Here is a 16,878-nt window from a genome sequence, read left to right on the forward strand (position 1 = left end):
AAACCATCCATAAAGACCTAAATGTTCCTTATGTAACCGATCTAGCCCGAACCCGATATTATTCCTTCCATAATAAACTCCCTAACCACCCAAACCCACTCATTTCTAACCTTGCATCCTCTACCATTCCTGGCAATCCTCCAAGGTGCCTGAAAAGAAGATGGCCTCGTGAACTTATATTGTAAACAATTTTTAGAGTTCTACTACTGGGTAGTTTCTCTACATCCTGTATCATATCATTATGTCATTATGATCAAATTTACTGGTTGTATTTTTTTATACAGTTGTAAATATCAACAAATAAATAAAAAAAACACAAAAAAAACATTGTTTGGCTGAATATTTAAGATAACTTGTGTAATTGGATAGACATAATCTTTAATTTAAGAGAGTAACAAATTTCTTATTTTCATGAAAAAGTAATGATTTATTTTTTGTTTACCTTGCTATGTACTGTCTCGAGATTTAGTCGGGATGGCAGAATAATCGCATAAGGCAATTATCCAGAATAAATAAATAAATTAATTCTATATTGAGTCCTGCAAAATTTTATTATAATTGAATTATTTTCCAAAGGCTTTTTTGTGTGTTTACCAATTAAACACCTTTATATTTATAAAATGTTGTAACCATTAATTATATAACATAATAAGGGGTGGTACTGCGTAATATGATAGTAAATAAACAACATAAAGGAACTAAGTATTTATGTACAAGGATTGATAAGTCTTTTAATAATATTTAAGTTTATTTACAATGATGTTTAAATGATTAAAATGATTCAGATAAACGGTTTGCAATAAATTATCGATTATTACATTATTATCTAATATATATCTGGATGAGTGCTGGAGTTGGTTGATTTGCGTGTAATAACGTGAGTGTCATCTTGTTCATAAGGGATGGCGTCCAGGTTGTCGGAATGTTAAAACATAGCATTACATAGCAACCTCAATGATGTATTTGTTTATTCTGTTCGGTTATGTTCTGTTGGACTTTTACACGTTGCAGTGGTTTAGAACATTAGAGTGTTTTAAGATTACCGTGGCATGTCAAATAAAAACCAAAAAATCTGTATAAACGATCCTACGGTATAATAATAAATATTTAACAGTCACAGCAGATCTCGCTCCGCCTCAAGCTGAAGATCTACAAGGCAATTATACGGCCGACTCTGCTCTATGGCGCAACACTCATGCGGCACCTCTACCAGACCACGTTAACCAAACTGCAGAGCTTCCAGAATTCCCTCCTTCGGCGAATAGTCATAGGAACCACACTCCAAAGGGCCAGGAATAGTGTTATCAGAGAGGAGCTCCAACTCCCTTCTGTGCCGGAATTCATAAGCCGTAGGCACATCAAATTATTTGATGGGGTGAAAGCCTGTGCCAATCCCCTATTCCAAGAAATCGCCCCTCCCCCAAGACCTGGAAGGTGGCAAAGCACGGTCCCCTTGGTCGACGTCCTCGCCGAGGGAAGGACTTCTGGCTCTGCAGCCTGAAGTCACCCACACCTCAACACCACCAGCCGGAATGGTCCCTCCCCATTCTCTGTGTACTCCCCGGCTATCACGCCACTCATGTACAAACCGCCTTCAGCGGACAATGGTTTCCTCATTCTATAATGCCAAAAGGTAACACAAGATAAAATGTAAATATGTGTATATATAATTTTTCCTAGGTTAAGTAATATATAATTGTAATTGATTAAAAATAAGTAAATAGGAGGTTAGGAAAAAAAAAATTAACAAGGAGCCCTCCGAAAAGGTATGTGGTGCTGTTTCAGATGAACCCTTTAATTATTAAATATTTCTTATACTTTATATCTTTTATTCCTATTTCATCGGAATTTCAATATTCATATTCCTATCACCTTTGTTTATTTTATTTCTATAATTAGTCAATTAGCATATTCTCGGTCTCATACCATTACTTAAATCATTAAGTTTTATTGTATCTGCTATTATGAACCTATACCTTTGAAATTTTTGAAGAGTTTCTTTATCATCTACTTTATGGAACATTTACCTTCTCCAATACCTTTTAGCCTAAAAGTAGTTCAATAATGATTTTTTGTTTCTAAAAAGGAAGTTAAATTAACATTTCGTAATTTTTTTTCATGAAAAATGAAAAGCAAAATTAAAAAAAAAAAATTTCTTTATCAAATACTTTATACTTTATTTATTAGAGTTAATATGAGCGAAAAATAGAGCTCTTTACGCCTAATACTTCCGGAGATATGTAGATTAATAACGAACTTTTTCAAGATAAATAAATATAAATATCTTTAATGGAATTATCTACAATCTTTCCAATATTAATGTATCTACAATGTTACAAGATGGGCACATGTTTTGACAATATTAGAAATTGTACCCTTATCCTTTCCTACTGTTTCACTTTGCTCGATATCATATTACCAAGATGGTTTTATAAGTACTTTGTAAGTAGTTTGTTAGTTTGTTGGTCGGTGATGATTTCGAACATCTATAAAGTTCTCTACTATGTCCAGTAAAATTGTTGGAAGTAAACCTAGAACTAATTGTAAAATAATTAATTTCAGGGAAATCCAATCTAAAACTATTTCCAAAAGACAATTGTAAAAAGTTTACCACTCCACAGGGATGTGTAGGTCTAATATACTAGATTTTTCAAAAGACCACTGGATATTTTTAAGTTTATAGCCAATAACTTCTAATGTATTTATTATAAGTACCTAGTATATATATAACAACAAAATTTAAAGAATTAAATTGTCCTTATTTCGGATTATAACAAGTTGAGTTACTGACTATTGTACTTTATTGTGCATTTGATAAGTTTCTAAGTGAGCCCTAAGAAAGCCCCTTTTATTCCGAGAAATAGTTTTTCAAACACAAATATATTTTTTCAAACAAATTTATTGATAATGAATTATTACTAATAGTGAAATATAATTAATCTTAGATATTTCCATTCCTACAGCATAGCTTATAAATATCATTATGTGATTTTGAAATTTTACTGCATACACTAAAAATGAGTTAGACATTGGAAAATATTCGATATCTCAAAAAAATTTGATATAGAGATATCTATTATGGCTCAATCTCAAGCTAGTTAAAAATATCATAAAGTAGTACATAATGATCAAGTGCAGCAGTAATTTTCATGGTATTTGCCAAAATGAATTCACATAATGTCAATTCCTTGTTTAGTAAAAATATTATCATTATGATCATCATCATCATCTGTGGCGCTACAACTCTTGTAGAGTCAAGGCCTCCTGCAACTTCGTCCGCCAGTCCACATTAATGGTTGCCACTGCTCTCCAATTGCGGATTCCCAAGATAGACCTGGCATCCGCTGCCACTCCGTCGATCCATCGAAGCCGAGGCCTTCTTACTCTCCTTCGTCCAGGATCATCCTAGGAATGTGATTCTGGGTTATCCTGGGTCAGCCGTCCCCCACCCGCACCCTTAAAAATATCTGGGTTCCTGGAGATGCCTGCCAGTTCAATATAATGAATACATGCGTACATGCATTGGTTCTTATCCTCCAGATCCCATCAGCACAAACCGGGCCATAAATTTTCCTCTCGAACCTTAGGAGAACGGCATCCTGTGACCTGGGTAATGTCCAGCATTCGAAGGCATAAGTGATTACTGGTCCCTCCAGGGTCTTATACAGCTGTATCTTTGTGTTTTGGGAAATAGCTCTGCTCCTGAAATGGTTCAGTAAGCCGAAATAGCATTTATTTACGGACATACTTCTACTTGTATGTCATTATCCGCGTTACTTGCGATCCAAGATAGCTGAACTCCATTACCCTTTCAAATGAAAATCCTCCAGTTATAAAATGTGATTGTTCGTTCACATCTAGCTGCGGGCCTGCGTACATGTATTTGGTATTTGTTTCGTTAACCTCTAAACCCGCTCTAGTCGCTGCTATGTGGAGACTGATAAAAGCGTTATTTAAATCTGTACGGATTCTTCCAACAATACCTAAGTCATCGGTGAAAGCCCAAATTATAGAAGATCTGTTAAAGACAGTTCACCTAACTTGTATTCCAGATTTCCATACCGCACTTTCGAGAGAAGGCATGCGAGGAAATCACCCTGTCTGAGTCCTTTCTGGGTTTGGAAGCTGTCAGTCAGGTGACAGCACTGTACATTGCACACACCTGAACACGCACTGTAGATTGCACCTTTTTCATTGTAGCCCTAATAAGACATATCAGCTTCGGTGATATTCCCATTTCTAGAAGTTCCAGGTACAGCTCGTTTCTTTTTATGCTGTCATAAACCATTCGAAAGTCTATGAACAGGTGGGGTGTGTGGATATTATACTCTTTGCACCTCTCTAGAATGGTTCTAATGGAGAATATCTGATCTATGGTAGACTATTCTCTCATAAAGCCTGTCTGGTACTTTTGGTACTATATTTCCTTGCTCGGCAAAAGAAATCAGTTTTTAATAAAGAATCCCAGATAACACTTTATAAGCCCATGGTAAGAGGGATATACCGCTATAATTATGAAAATCAAGCACATACCCTTTCTTGTAAATCGGGTATATAACCGCTTTGTACCATTCACAAGGGATCTCTTCCATATCCCACACACCCATTATTACATTATAGAGGAATTCCACTAATTCTTCTCCTGCATACTGAAATAGTTCTGCAAGAAGTTCATCTGGTCCCGGTGCTTTATTATTTTTCAAACCTTCCACCACTTCATAAATTTCGTCCATATCAGGTGGCTCCAATTCCCATAGGGCCATCTCTATTTCTCTCTAAGAGCGTATCGAAGTAAAAATATCATAGTTAGAAAAATTGTAATTAGGAATCTAAATAGTTCTATTAGGGCTTAATTTGAATCTCGCTAAATACCACCATCAAGTAGTTTATAATGATTATTTTCCATATAAAAAGAGTTTTATATTTGCCGAAACAACTTCACAAATAATGTATTTACTCCAACTGGAGTAATGCATCAACTCAGCCATTAACTTACTCAAGTCAGTCTTTTTCCAAGTTGAGATCAAAATAAAGTATTATGTTCGAATTTGATATCACAATGTTAGTGATAAACACCTGAGGATAAGAGTTTTTAAATATATTTTTATCTAGTAATTACTGCGCATTCGGTTTCATTTTTCTTATTCCTTAACTTGTCTTGTTTATAAATAAAATGAAAAAAAAAATTTTAACTATTCTGCTAAGGCTGCTTTTGTCCATGATTATTATTGAGATTAGTTTGACAATTCTGTGGTTTCTCATACACAAAACGGAAAAAATAAATTTCGTGTTTTAGTATTTCTTAGAAATACACCATTTTCTTTTATTGATTTAACTCGTCCAAATCTATTGGAATGACTTAGTATAAATTGTACTAGTATTCACAGAATTGTTGATTACTTGAACTTGGGTGATCGCAATGACTTACAGTGATTGCTGGTGTAATACCAATTAGCGATTACATGATGGAGGGGATTCACCGCAGATTTAACTGTTTTCAGAAGCAATGGTAATTATATCATACTTTGGCAATGAGTGCAATCTGTCAAAGTTACGTCATTGTTGAGCAAGGCGCGGATTCTTGGTGGTCAATAGTCAATAGCAAACGGGCAAACAGGAAAAAAGAATGAATGAAGGTTGGTTGTTCACCAATAGTTGGGATTTCATAAAAGAGTCGCGTAGTAGGTGCTTGTAACGCCATGCCATTTCATCGATCACTTCTTGTTTAAAACGTGTAAATGAAAATAAATAGAATTGTAAACACTTTCAACAAATTTGATAACTGACGACTGGAAATGGCACCTAAGTGCCCAAAAAAAAAAGTTAATTACAAGATTATAATTCTGCATTAACCTACATAAGTAAAAAAAAAATCAAATTTTTACATCTATCACTGCAGTCAAATTTCTTAGTTATTCATGTCTAAAAAGAAGTAAGAAAGATTAGTGCTATACTCGTATTATGGATTGAATAAATGGAACGAAATCTGCAGATTATTCATTTAATTTAAGTTACCTGTTTTTATTAATTAAGGTTGTCATCTCGTTTTTTGTTTTCAGCTCTGATCGAGGCCTAAGAACAATTCCGTTCCTCTAATTATGAATTTTACAAGGCTCCGCTCTTGAGAGTTGAGTAAAATTTCAAACAGTTGAAACCCGTTTGTTAAGTACTTTGTTTCATGGATCCATTGTCCGAAGTAATCTTACTTAGTTTCACAAATTGGCCATTTTGGGTGATTTAGATGACACGCGCTTCTGGAAGCTTCAGAAGTAGTCGGAAAGACTTAATGAAGGAGCATTCAATCTGGTAATAACTCAACTTTTCCTTCCTCTCCACCCTACACACCCGGAATTGGGGTCATCTTTATGCCTTATGAAAGCGTTATTGTCTTGGGTTCTCTGATGACGTCTTAAAAAAAAATATGTTACCACCGTGGAGTAACTGATGGTAGTCCTAAATTGAAACTAAAATTGTTCCTTGCTTGTGTGTGTGTAAGTTTTGTAGACAACCTGTCACTTTTTTTTTTTAATTTAGTTAAATAAACAATACATTTTTTTTTAAATTAACAATATATGGGTAATTGCACATAAATATAGTGTAACTACTTAAAATCGAAACATAGTTTAAAGAAAAATTAAAGTCTAGGGAGGGAGTATGGCATTCTGGAGTGGGAAAAACAAGATTTGCAAACAATATATTCCTAACAATATATTCCTATATTCCTCACATTAAGAAATATATGAGATACAAGATAGACCGAAACTAGTCTGTTATAATATTTAAAAAATAAGTCACTGTTTAATATTAAAGTGGCATTTTATATTCTTTCCTGTTGGGAAAGAGGAAGATCTAGAGGCTTTAATTGGTGAATGTACTGTAAGTTTTGAACAAGGAATAATATGATATAATCTGGGTGACCTTGGGAGTGAAGAAATCATGTTCATAAGTTGTAACAGCAATATATACATATATTTACAACTTAATTAGCTCAATTGTATACCTCAAGACAAGTTTTAAAATATATATAGTTTTTTACAAACAGGTATATATTTTTACTTGTATTTTTAACCTAATCTTGAAATCACCCATTTCAAAAAGTACATTGCTAGGACTAAATCACTGGACGAGTTAAAAAAAAATAACAAAGACACTGAAGTTTAAAGTAGGATTACGCTTTTTATGATCCAACGGCTTGACGGCAGAATGCAGTTAAAATGACGCAGGTCTTAAGTACGAAGATTTTAGCTTTTAGTACTTAACTTAAAGGATAACGCGAACAACTATCCATTAAAATTACTCGTTCCTTAGTGACTTAGGTTACTTAATTAATCTAATTACGAATCAACGTCATGACTGAAATATTTGAAGGTTGTCTTTGATTTTATAGGGTGAGATAAAATTCCAAGGTTACATATTTCTCTACATAATAAGCATTACAGAGGACATCGATACGAATTTCGTTAATTTAAACTTGATTCTTCGAAGAATATTTACATTGATTTTCATAAAAAATATTAAGGAAAATAGTTTTCAAATCAATTATTTTAGTAAAGTACTATTCTAAATAAAACTAAGCTGGTTCAACATAATAATCTATTCATTATTATAAAATTAAATGATAAATGTTTATTTCAGAATTCCAATGTGTGATCAGACATAATGACCATTTTTCATAAAATTCCAAATATTTTGTTGCTTGAGCAAGTCCTCAAAAATCGGTGATTGATCTTGAAAATATAAAATATGTGAAACATTGAACTCAAAAAAGTTATAAAGTAAGTTTTATTACGTTTTGTAACATAAAATTAGCATTCTCGAACCATTACAAAGTTGATCCAAGTTAGTAGTATAAACTATTATTTCATTATACATAACCTTCAGTGATATTTATTCTAAATAATGCTTTAAGTATATAAACTGTTCTCGGTGGACTAACAATTGCTTATTATCGAATTCAGATATATTATTTCTGATCTGATGTAATTTAATTTTATTAATAGAGGCAATCGGTCGTAAAGCATAGTAACTATTTTTTTAAAGATAAATATTTTTGGCATTATCTGATTTTTTAAGGCTGATTTCATAAGTTGTTGAATCTCGGGAAAATTTGTTTTCTTATGATGATAATATTAAGTTATAGTAAGTAAGTCCTGCTTAAACGTGAAAAATTTTAATTTACAAACATTTACAACATAGTGAAAGTATTCATTTAAGTCCGTTAAAATGTTTAGGACCGAATGCTTCAATTAATCGAAAAGTAATTTTTATTTTTATTAACTTTCTTTGGTCCGTTACAATTCGTAGTAATCATTAAATGAAAGTGTTAAATATCATAAAAATATTAACCATGTGATCCAAATAATGGAAAAGACTATTTGAGCATTTTGCCTATATATGTTATATATAAAGTGAAAATATACAATATGTATGTAGTCAATCTTAATTGTTCGAAATCTTTTGATCAGTAAAACTGTTATAAACCCACAATTTTGACCGAACTTTCGGCACACGTAAAAGCAGTTAAATATGTTAATGCGTGTATCTTCCTTGAACGAAGTGTATTGTGAACATTAAATTTAAGTTTTACATGGACTCTGCAAAGTCTAGAAATATGTATAGAGGAAAATGTGTTATTATGGACCCAACTTTTAATATGAAAGCCTTGGATATTTTGATTGAAATTTTCAGGTCTCAAGCGATTTGATATGGAAATGATTGTACTTGTAGAGAATTGTGCCCCCAACAGTTGTCAAGAGACTTCCGAAATAGGTTTTCAGGTTTTACATCATTTTTGTGGGGTAAGTTATATTAATAACTATTAACTATCAAGGATAGGCAGCTATGCTTTCGTAGTGTGTGGTTGTTAAAAACATTATTATTTGTTTTAAACTGTTATTGAAATGACACATTTTGCCACACTCAAGAGCAATAGGTATAGGGATTTAAATACATAGGTATACATATTAAATAAAAAACAAATAATAATAAGATTAATAAAATACAATAAACTAATAAGGTATAAACTAAAATGGATAAAAATAAAATGATAAAAACATACATTAACTTAAATATGCATTAATTATATTATTTTTAAACGTAAAACATTTATGACTACACTACATTGAAATAAAAATAATATCGCAGTAGTATAAAACTATTTTAGTATAAAAAAAAGTGAGGTAAGACTATAATTATGTTCGATAGTATTTTCTTTGTATTTTATCAATAAATTTTATTCATTTTTGAGAAATTATTTGTTTTATTTTACTCAGGAGTTAAAGCTACAAATTACCACCGTCAAAAGTCAAAAACCCAGCTTTGTCTTCTGTTACTAAATATATAATCATGATCCTTTCACACATAAAAATTTAAAAATGACCTTCATTATAAAGGTTAATTTGGAAATTATATAAGACCATAAATTTGTATTTAAACTGAATTCTGCATTCTCTTGTAGACATAATCATGTGCAACCACCTTTTTTTTCTTTATAATTATAAATTCTTTTATACTCCTAACAACATTTGCCAACAATTGCCGAGGATAGCGCAATTTCCAGGAACATTTGATAAAAACCTAATACAAAGAAAAAAAAAAGGAATTGTTAGTAACTACTGTAAGTGACATTAGGGTAGTTAGCGTTAACTTCAATTATCGTAACTACAGTAGGGAGATATTACGACAACTAACGATCGGCCACCTTTATTGGATCAGCAGAGCACTCCCGATACCTGGCTAAACGACCTAATGAATGCTTCTCATCTCAAAACCAGCGCCACTAACGCAATTTTCATCGTTTTCCGAGGCAAAGGGATAAAGGAAAAATCCCCTTTCAAATGTTTTTTTCTGTGTATCTGTCTGTTCGGTTACTTTTCCATCACACCTTCAAATATTAAAATTTTAAATTAATTGTTAAAACATTGCCATGTTAATGTTAAAATCACACACACAAAAAAGTTCTTATCATATGCATAAGAAAATACGTTCGTAGCTTGGCCACTATTTGTCTGATTATCTTTTTTATAAAGATATAAACTAATTAACTGCAGTTTCTCAAAATTGAATCCCCCAAATATTGATCAACTGTTTTTTGAATACATGGGTTGAAGTTTTTTGAAATATAGGTGTGAATAAGAAAATACATTTATACAAGCAAGCAAAAGGAGATGAAAGATTCTCATAAGATCTGTATGTGACCGACAAGGTTCCAAATCTAATTTACATAATTACGAAGTCCAAGTAAACCACGTATAGCCATATAAGTACTAAATTTCATTGAAATTGGATTACTGTTTGATAAATTATGAACAAACAAAAATTTGACTTGAGTTACACAGTCACGAAACTAAATTTATTCCTTGGTGTTAAAAACGTATGATGTGAGTAAAATTATCGATTCTCAGGAGATGAATGTTTAAAAAAGCTTCTCTACTTTTTGCAGTCGGGTAGCAAAAATTTTCTTCAGGGATAAAATCACAAATTATTAAAATACGAGCTGAACAATAATGGGTGTGTAAGAAAAGACTACGTTAATTGGGAGAGGTATGATTGGTAATGACAAATATTCTTTAGTTAAATTACTACTATAAATTAAATACTAAGTTTTTTTTTTTTTAAATAAATATTTAACAAATATAAAACATGTATTCGAAAAAGTTTGACTTTTTTTTCATACAATCTAAGATGAGCTTTGTATCATGCAATGAATTTAAAAAAAAAATATGTCCAAAAATCGAAAATCTTGCATTTTACATTTTTGACATTAAGGAAAAAATTTGTTTCTGTGCCTGTATGTCGGCCAGTAGTCAAATTAGTGATCGTTTCCCATGCAGAGTTTATTAAATTCCCTTTATTGCTTTTGCTTACACGAATCTCTTTAAGGTTAAGTTTTCTTGATTCACCTTTATTACGAAAACGGTTAGTACAAATTAGGAGAGAGTTCAAGAATCGTAGTAAAAATGGTCAACTAATGTTTTTTCAAATTCCATCCGCTACTTTTCGTCGTGAGCAAAGGATTTTTCTTGACACGTATATTTCAATCACTGCTTCTACTGTTGATTTTAGTCTAGGACCACACATAAAATTGATCAACAACTGAACGAAACTTATACCTAAAATAAGTAGAAGTAAACTTGACTAGCTTATGACATGTTAGGAAAGATTCATAAATTTTTTTTTTGAGGTTAATAAACTTCCAATTGAATGTAATTAATATTAAATTATCATATTACAGTATAACGTTTCGGGACCACTGTCCCACATTCATGTGCTTTAGACCTCATAATTTTTTATAATTTGAATTTCATGTAGGAAATCATGTCACATTTTTACACTATTCTCACTTTTCTTTACCAGACTTCCTCAAGAGAAAATCCAGTTAGGAAAGATGTTTCTTGCAGTTTTATACCACTGACAACAATTTATTTACTAAGAATAAATTAATTAAAACCTTAATAAATAAATTAAGAACTCAGTAATAACAATTTTTTTTAAATTATAGAACAACAGATTAAGAATTCAAGGAGGAAAGATAACTTTTACTGACAAAATATGACTTACCTCTGGACAGCCAATGCGAGAGTGAGCCAGATAGAGGCAGTATGGAAGAGTGCAGGGACGACTTCGTTCATGATACTCCAGGCGTAGCAGGCGCCACCTACCGGACTGAGCGGCTTGTAGTGGTTACCAAAGGTGTACATGTAGAAGAGCCAAGGGGCTGGGAAGAGGAGAGTGAACATGTCCGACAGAGCCATAGCCATCAGGACTGCGTTAGTCGGCGTCCGCATGTGTCTCTTGGAAAGTACCACCACGATGAGGGTGTTGGCGATGATAGTGATGAGGAGGAGACACGGCATGATATAGCCGTACATCGGTTGAGCAAACTGGATAGGGACTTCATTCGTCACATTCAAGTAGTCCAAGGAGGAGTTCCTATCCGTCGTGTTATCCAACAAAGAGAAGTTGTAGATGGTGGTGTTACCCTCGAAGATGTACTTTTCTTCCATGTCCTTCATCTGCACAACATAAATATAAATGCAATTTAATGAACTTGGAAGCAGAATTTTTATTTGGGGCTATAAGGTCCTGCAATTTGTTCAAGGCACTTTTCATTATTATCTATGCACCATTCTATCCTTATACATATCATAGAATGATATAATAATTAGTAAAAAATGCTACTACAATTCACCTAAGTATATATGCACTCATAAAAGACAAAGATGAAATTTTTTCCCCGGGGGAAAAAAACAAAACAAAACTTGATTTATTAAAATGATTAAAATAGAAACTTTTTACTAGTATTGAAAGAGAAATATCGCAGAGGACTCTTTTGTTTTTACAGCACGAGGCTCTTAACTTCTCTACTGGATTTACAGAAGAACATCTACAGGGCAGTAGAAGACCATTGAATTCATCCCCCCTCTCTATCGCTCCATATCCGACTCATTGTTCATATGATATTCTCCATATTCGAACATCTCATTACAAAAGAGCTTTGGAAATAGCTCTTGTTATATCCGAGGGTACGTCGAGAAGAGAGATGTATAGAACGTAAGCGGACAATAGATGCGAGGCCATCCGGATTTGTGGTGCGGCATGGAGAGGAATTGTGGGTCAGGTTGTATTGTACTTGGAGAACCACCACTATCGGAAAGCGATAACCCAGCCGTAGGCCCACTTCTTCCTCCAGGATAAAGCTCTTTCCTAAGCTAGAGACTTCCATTTTTTTTATTTATTGATAATAAATCAAAGAAAATGCTGCAGTAAATTCTTGACTGTCTTTCACCCGATTAGACGACTAATTCTTATGTGTTCATTTTGCTAAATTTACAAATATTTACTCATAATGTATATATGACATAATTTCAGCTGATGTAATTATTTGTGATTTATAGATGGCATTAGAAGTAAATAAGAGGGGTATTCATAATTTCATTTTAGCTCTCGAGTTTTTGTTCTAAATAAAAGCGGAATTGGAAAATAGATGCCTCCTCAGAGTGAAGCAATTTTGGAAGCCAAATATCTATTAAAGAACTAAATTGATTATTTTAATAACTGTCATTCGGTAATTATTGGTTATTATAAGAAATGCAACAAGATCTTTCCTAATAGTAGATGTTTTATGTTTACCTAATTTTCAATAGTTTTTTCATACAATTGCAAGAAATTATATTAATAAATATTAAATTAATAAATCTACAATCATCACCTCCTTGCCCAACCTTTGGTCTAGTAACAGTAATTTTTTACAAAGTACTGCATCCCTGACTCTTCGTTGGTTGTAGTGGTACAGAGTTTTTTAATTTATTGCTATTTACAACTGTAAATTTAGTAAATTTGATCTTAGTTAAAATGGCGTGTTACAGTTGTGTATAGGAACTACCAATTGGTAGCACTCTAATGACGCTTTACATTAGTACGAGACCTGTTGCCATCTTCTTTTCAGGCACCTTGGAGGATTGTCAGGAATGGAAGAGGAAGGTTAGAAACTAGTGGGTTCGGAACAGATTTAATTTTATTTCATTAAATTGACCTAAATAGTATTTTGTCGGTTTATATTATGTGATGATCATTTTAAAATAAAAAAAACCTCCAGTTCAACCGTAATTTATTTATTTGTTTTCAATTTTTATCAAAAAAAAGAAACGAATATATTACCTATAAAAAAAACTTTAATATCTAAGATAAACATAAATCTTAACTATATATTTTTTGCAATATACATGTATTTAAATTTTGATTAATTATTATAACATTATCAAATTAGTCATTACTATAATATATATTGTCTGTAAAAAATCTAGTTTATTTCCAAATTTCAGACCGCATTGTGTTTAAATTATAGTTAAAGATACACCATAGCAATAAATTTCCAATTTCGACATAAATAAATTTTGTATATTATATGAGAGACGTAAAATATTTACTTACGTCTTTATAACATTGTGAAGAGAATAGAAAACTATGTTAGCGTTGAGAAATCTTCAGATACGTCACTTTTATTTCGTATTTCTTGTTTATTTAGTATCTATAAACTTTGTTAAAACGTAATTTTACAAATGAATTTTCGTAGTCATTTTAGCTACCGAAGCATCATTCCAGTCTTTCTGTATTTTTCTTCCAAGCCAGTAGATAAAAAGTCATTTTTTATAAAAACACAGATGATTTGAAATGACATGAAATATAAAGTATAGTGGTGGATTATTTCGTAAGAATTTAGTTTTATAAATAATTTATATTTCCCTCTGCTGTATAAGGTTACGGTTACTACTGCAGAACCAGGTTGCAAAAACGAAGGATGCTGTCATGTTTACAAAGATCTACAAGCTGGGTGTGACATATCTGACTAGAGATTTGAAGAACATGAATAATGTACTGGGTCTGTACAACAGAACCTGAGGGGACTGTATAAGGCCAATTCGGAGGTCCTATAAACCTCGGACCCGAGTTTACTACTTCATTTTATTACCCCCGACTAGAAAGAGAATGGAAAATCAAGAAACATTTACAGGCTACAGTAGTAATCATAACCGGCTTGGCGAAGCCTTAGATACATCTTTGGAATTCTCATTACTTCCTAGTGTTCTAATTTTATCAATGTGCCGGAGCTACTAGAATACCAATTATCGACAAGAACATATATAGAGAATTTCAGAAAAAATAAATAAAAATGAGAAATCGATGGAGAAGTATGATCAGGAATTAAAAAGAGTTTTTGGGTAAGCAGTTGATTATGGAAAGACACGACTTTCTTTCTGGTCAAATTTGCAGGACATTAAGTTATATCATGCTCATAAACCTGATGAATCCTGTAGAATGTTAAAAATTTCAATTAATAAAAGGGATAGGTTGGAAAAATTTAAACAATGCGACAATAACTATTAGATAATTGAGGCGTTATAATTTCTTCCTCATGGCAAATTCAGGTTAGTTATTCCATGCTCATAAACTTGATGTATCCTGGTGTTGAAAATATCAATTGAAAAAAAAGGAAAGATTGGAAAATTTCAAACTATTTGACAATTGAGGCATTATAAAAATAGCCAATTGCATCGTAAACTACAAATGGAATCAATAGAAGACTTCATAAAAAAAGTTGATAACATTCCACTCTGTTACCGGCAGTTAAACGAGCAGTAACTTACTACTTGGGAAATCCAACCTCTTCCCAAAGACTGGAGCCTAGGCTACTTCAGAACATCCTGTTATAAATTCTATATTTATCTTTTCCTATTATTTTCATTACTAATATTTTATTGGGGGGGGAGGGGGGAGGGAGGGTGACGTTAGCAACGTAGTAACGCGTCTCTCTGCCAACCCATAGATAGCGAGTTCAAGTCCCCGGCCCTATTCAGGATTTTTTCAACCTTATAACTATACAATACTCACTCACAACCTCCCCCGGTCACTTGTGAGGCCCGTCAGCCAATGGGTGGCACTCTCAAAAATAGGCTTGGGAGTGACGGATCCACCCTATGAAAACCACATCAAGAAACCCGCAATGTATTTCATAAGAACATCGCGCAAAGCCGTGGACCTCCACGGTCTGTCACGCGAATAAACAAACAACAATATTTTATTTATTTTCTTTTTCTAAAATCATTTTTTTATCCTATTTGAAGTTTGATATTTAATTTATTAAATCTATAAATGCCATTGTTTTTGCAATTAAATTTTTTTTTTCCCTTCTGAAGAATTATTATTTTTATCTATTTATTTTGTTTCATTTTTTATTTATACATATTCTTTTATAATTCATCGTTATTATTCACGATCGTTCAATATTATAGTATTGTAAATCATTAAGTTTGTCTTTTGCACGATAATATACCCCCTCCCTCAAAGTCAATTGTTAAACCAAAAAAAACACTAATATTGTATTACCATGAATGTAAGACCCACCGGGGTGAAAATTTAAATAAATACAAAAAAAAAAAGGAAAGAAACTATTATTTCATTGGGTTTCTACAAGATTTATTTATCTATTCGTAAAAGTTGATTGAAAATTGACAGAAAATTCCTTCTTTTTTTAGTATAAAAATACAGTCCTGTGAAAAAATATAAGCTCAACGTATAAAATTAAAGTATTTATAAAATTTAAAAGTAAATTGTCATAGCATAATATTTTTTTTAGACTTATTTTTATGTTATTAGTTAGGTAAGAAGCTTTAAATGGCCTTTGATCAGTTTGATAATTTATGAACATCAGATTTTGTAAACATATCTTGTTTATGCTATTAATAAGTATAAAGTAAATTTTTGATTTTCGATAGTCAGGTGTATTAATGAATTAATACCACCTTAGTTTTTATCCTACTGTTGAAAAGACATTATATTGTTCTTATTTTAAACTGTATGACTTTCTGTGAATTAATCTTTTTTTTTAAAATAACGCAGGACAGAACTCAACTCACTGAAACTGTGTAGAAAAGGATAATGGACCTAAGAAGAGGTAGAGACAAACTGCTCGTGTGATAAACTGCTCCCATGATGTCGTCAAAAACATTTTAAATTGCAGCCCTAATGACCTCCAATTTTTTCTGATATGCGGTCGCAAAAATAGGAGCATCCTCTTCACAGATTGTGAGGCGATTCAATTTAGGATGTGATGAAGTAGATCGCTGATTCAATTTTTTAAAAATATTGTAAGATAATCTAATAGCATAAATAGAAGTCTAACAATATTATTGTGCTATAAATTTACTTTTAAGTTTTATAAATACTTTAATTTTACACGTTGAGTTTATAATTTTTCACAGGAATGTATTTACATACTAACAACATCTTTAAGAATTTTCTGTAATTTTTCAATCAAACCTATTCGTAAAAATGTTAATAAAACGTTTGGTCACAACATAATATATAAAAAGATAAATT

General features: G+C 32.0%; 1 protein-coding gene across 2 annotated transcripts in view; it reads right to left on the reverse strand.

The window, feature by feature from the left end:
* The window catches only part of SPR (Sex peptide receptor), a gene marked incomplete in the record, with an annotated part of 538,241 nt that overhangs the window by 53,329 nt on the left and 468,034 nt on the right, over positions 1 to 16,878 (reverse strand). For both annotated transcript variants that reach the window (XM_067045511.1, XM_067045510.1), the window contains 1 exon segment: positions 11,560 to 12,014. In XM_067045511.1, the coding sequence (XP_066901612.1) occupies positions 11,560 to 12,014 (455 nt within the window).

This window comes from Halyomorpha halys, unplaced genomic scaffold (assembly GCF_000696795.3).
Source record: "Halyomorpha halys isolate HHAL.00 unplaced genomic scaffold, Hhal_1.1 Scaffold48.1, whole genome shotgun sequence".
Lineage (NCBI taxonomy): Eukaryota > Metazoa > Arthropoda > Insecta > Hemiptera > Pentatomidae > Halyomorpha > Halyomorpha halys.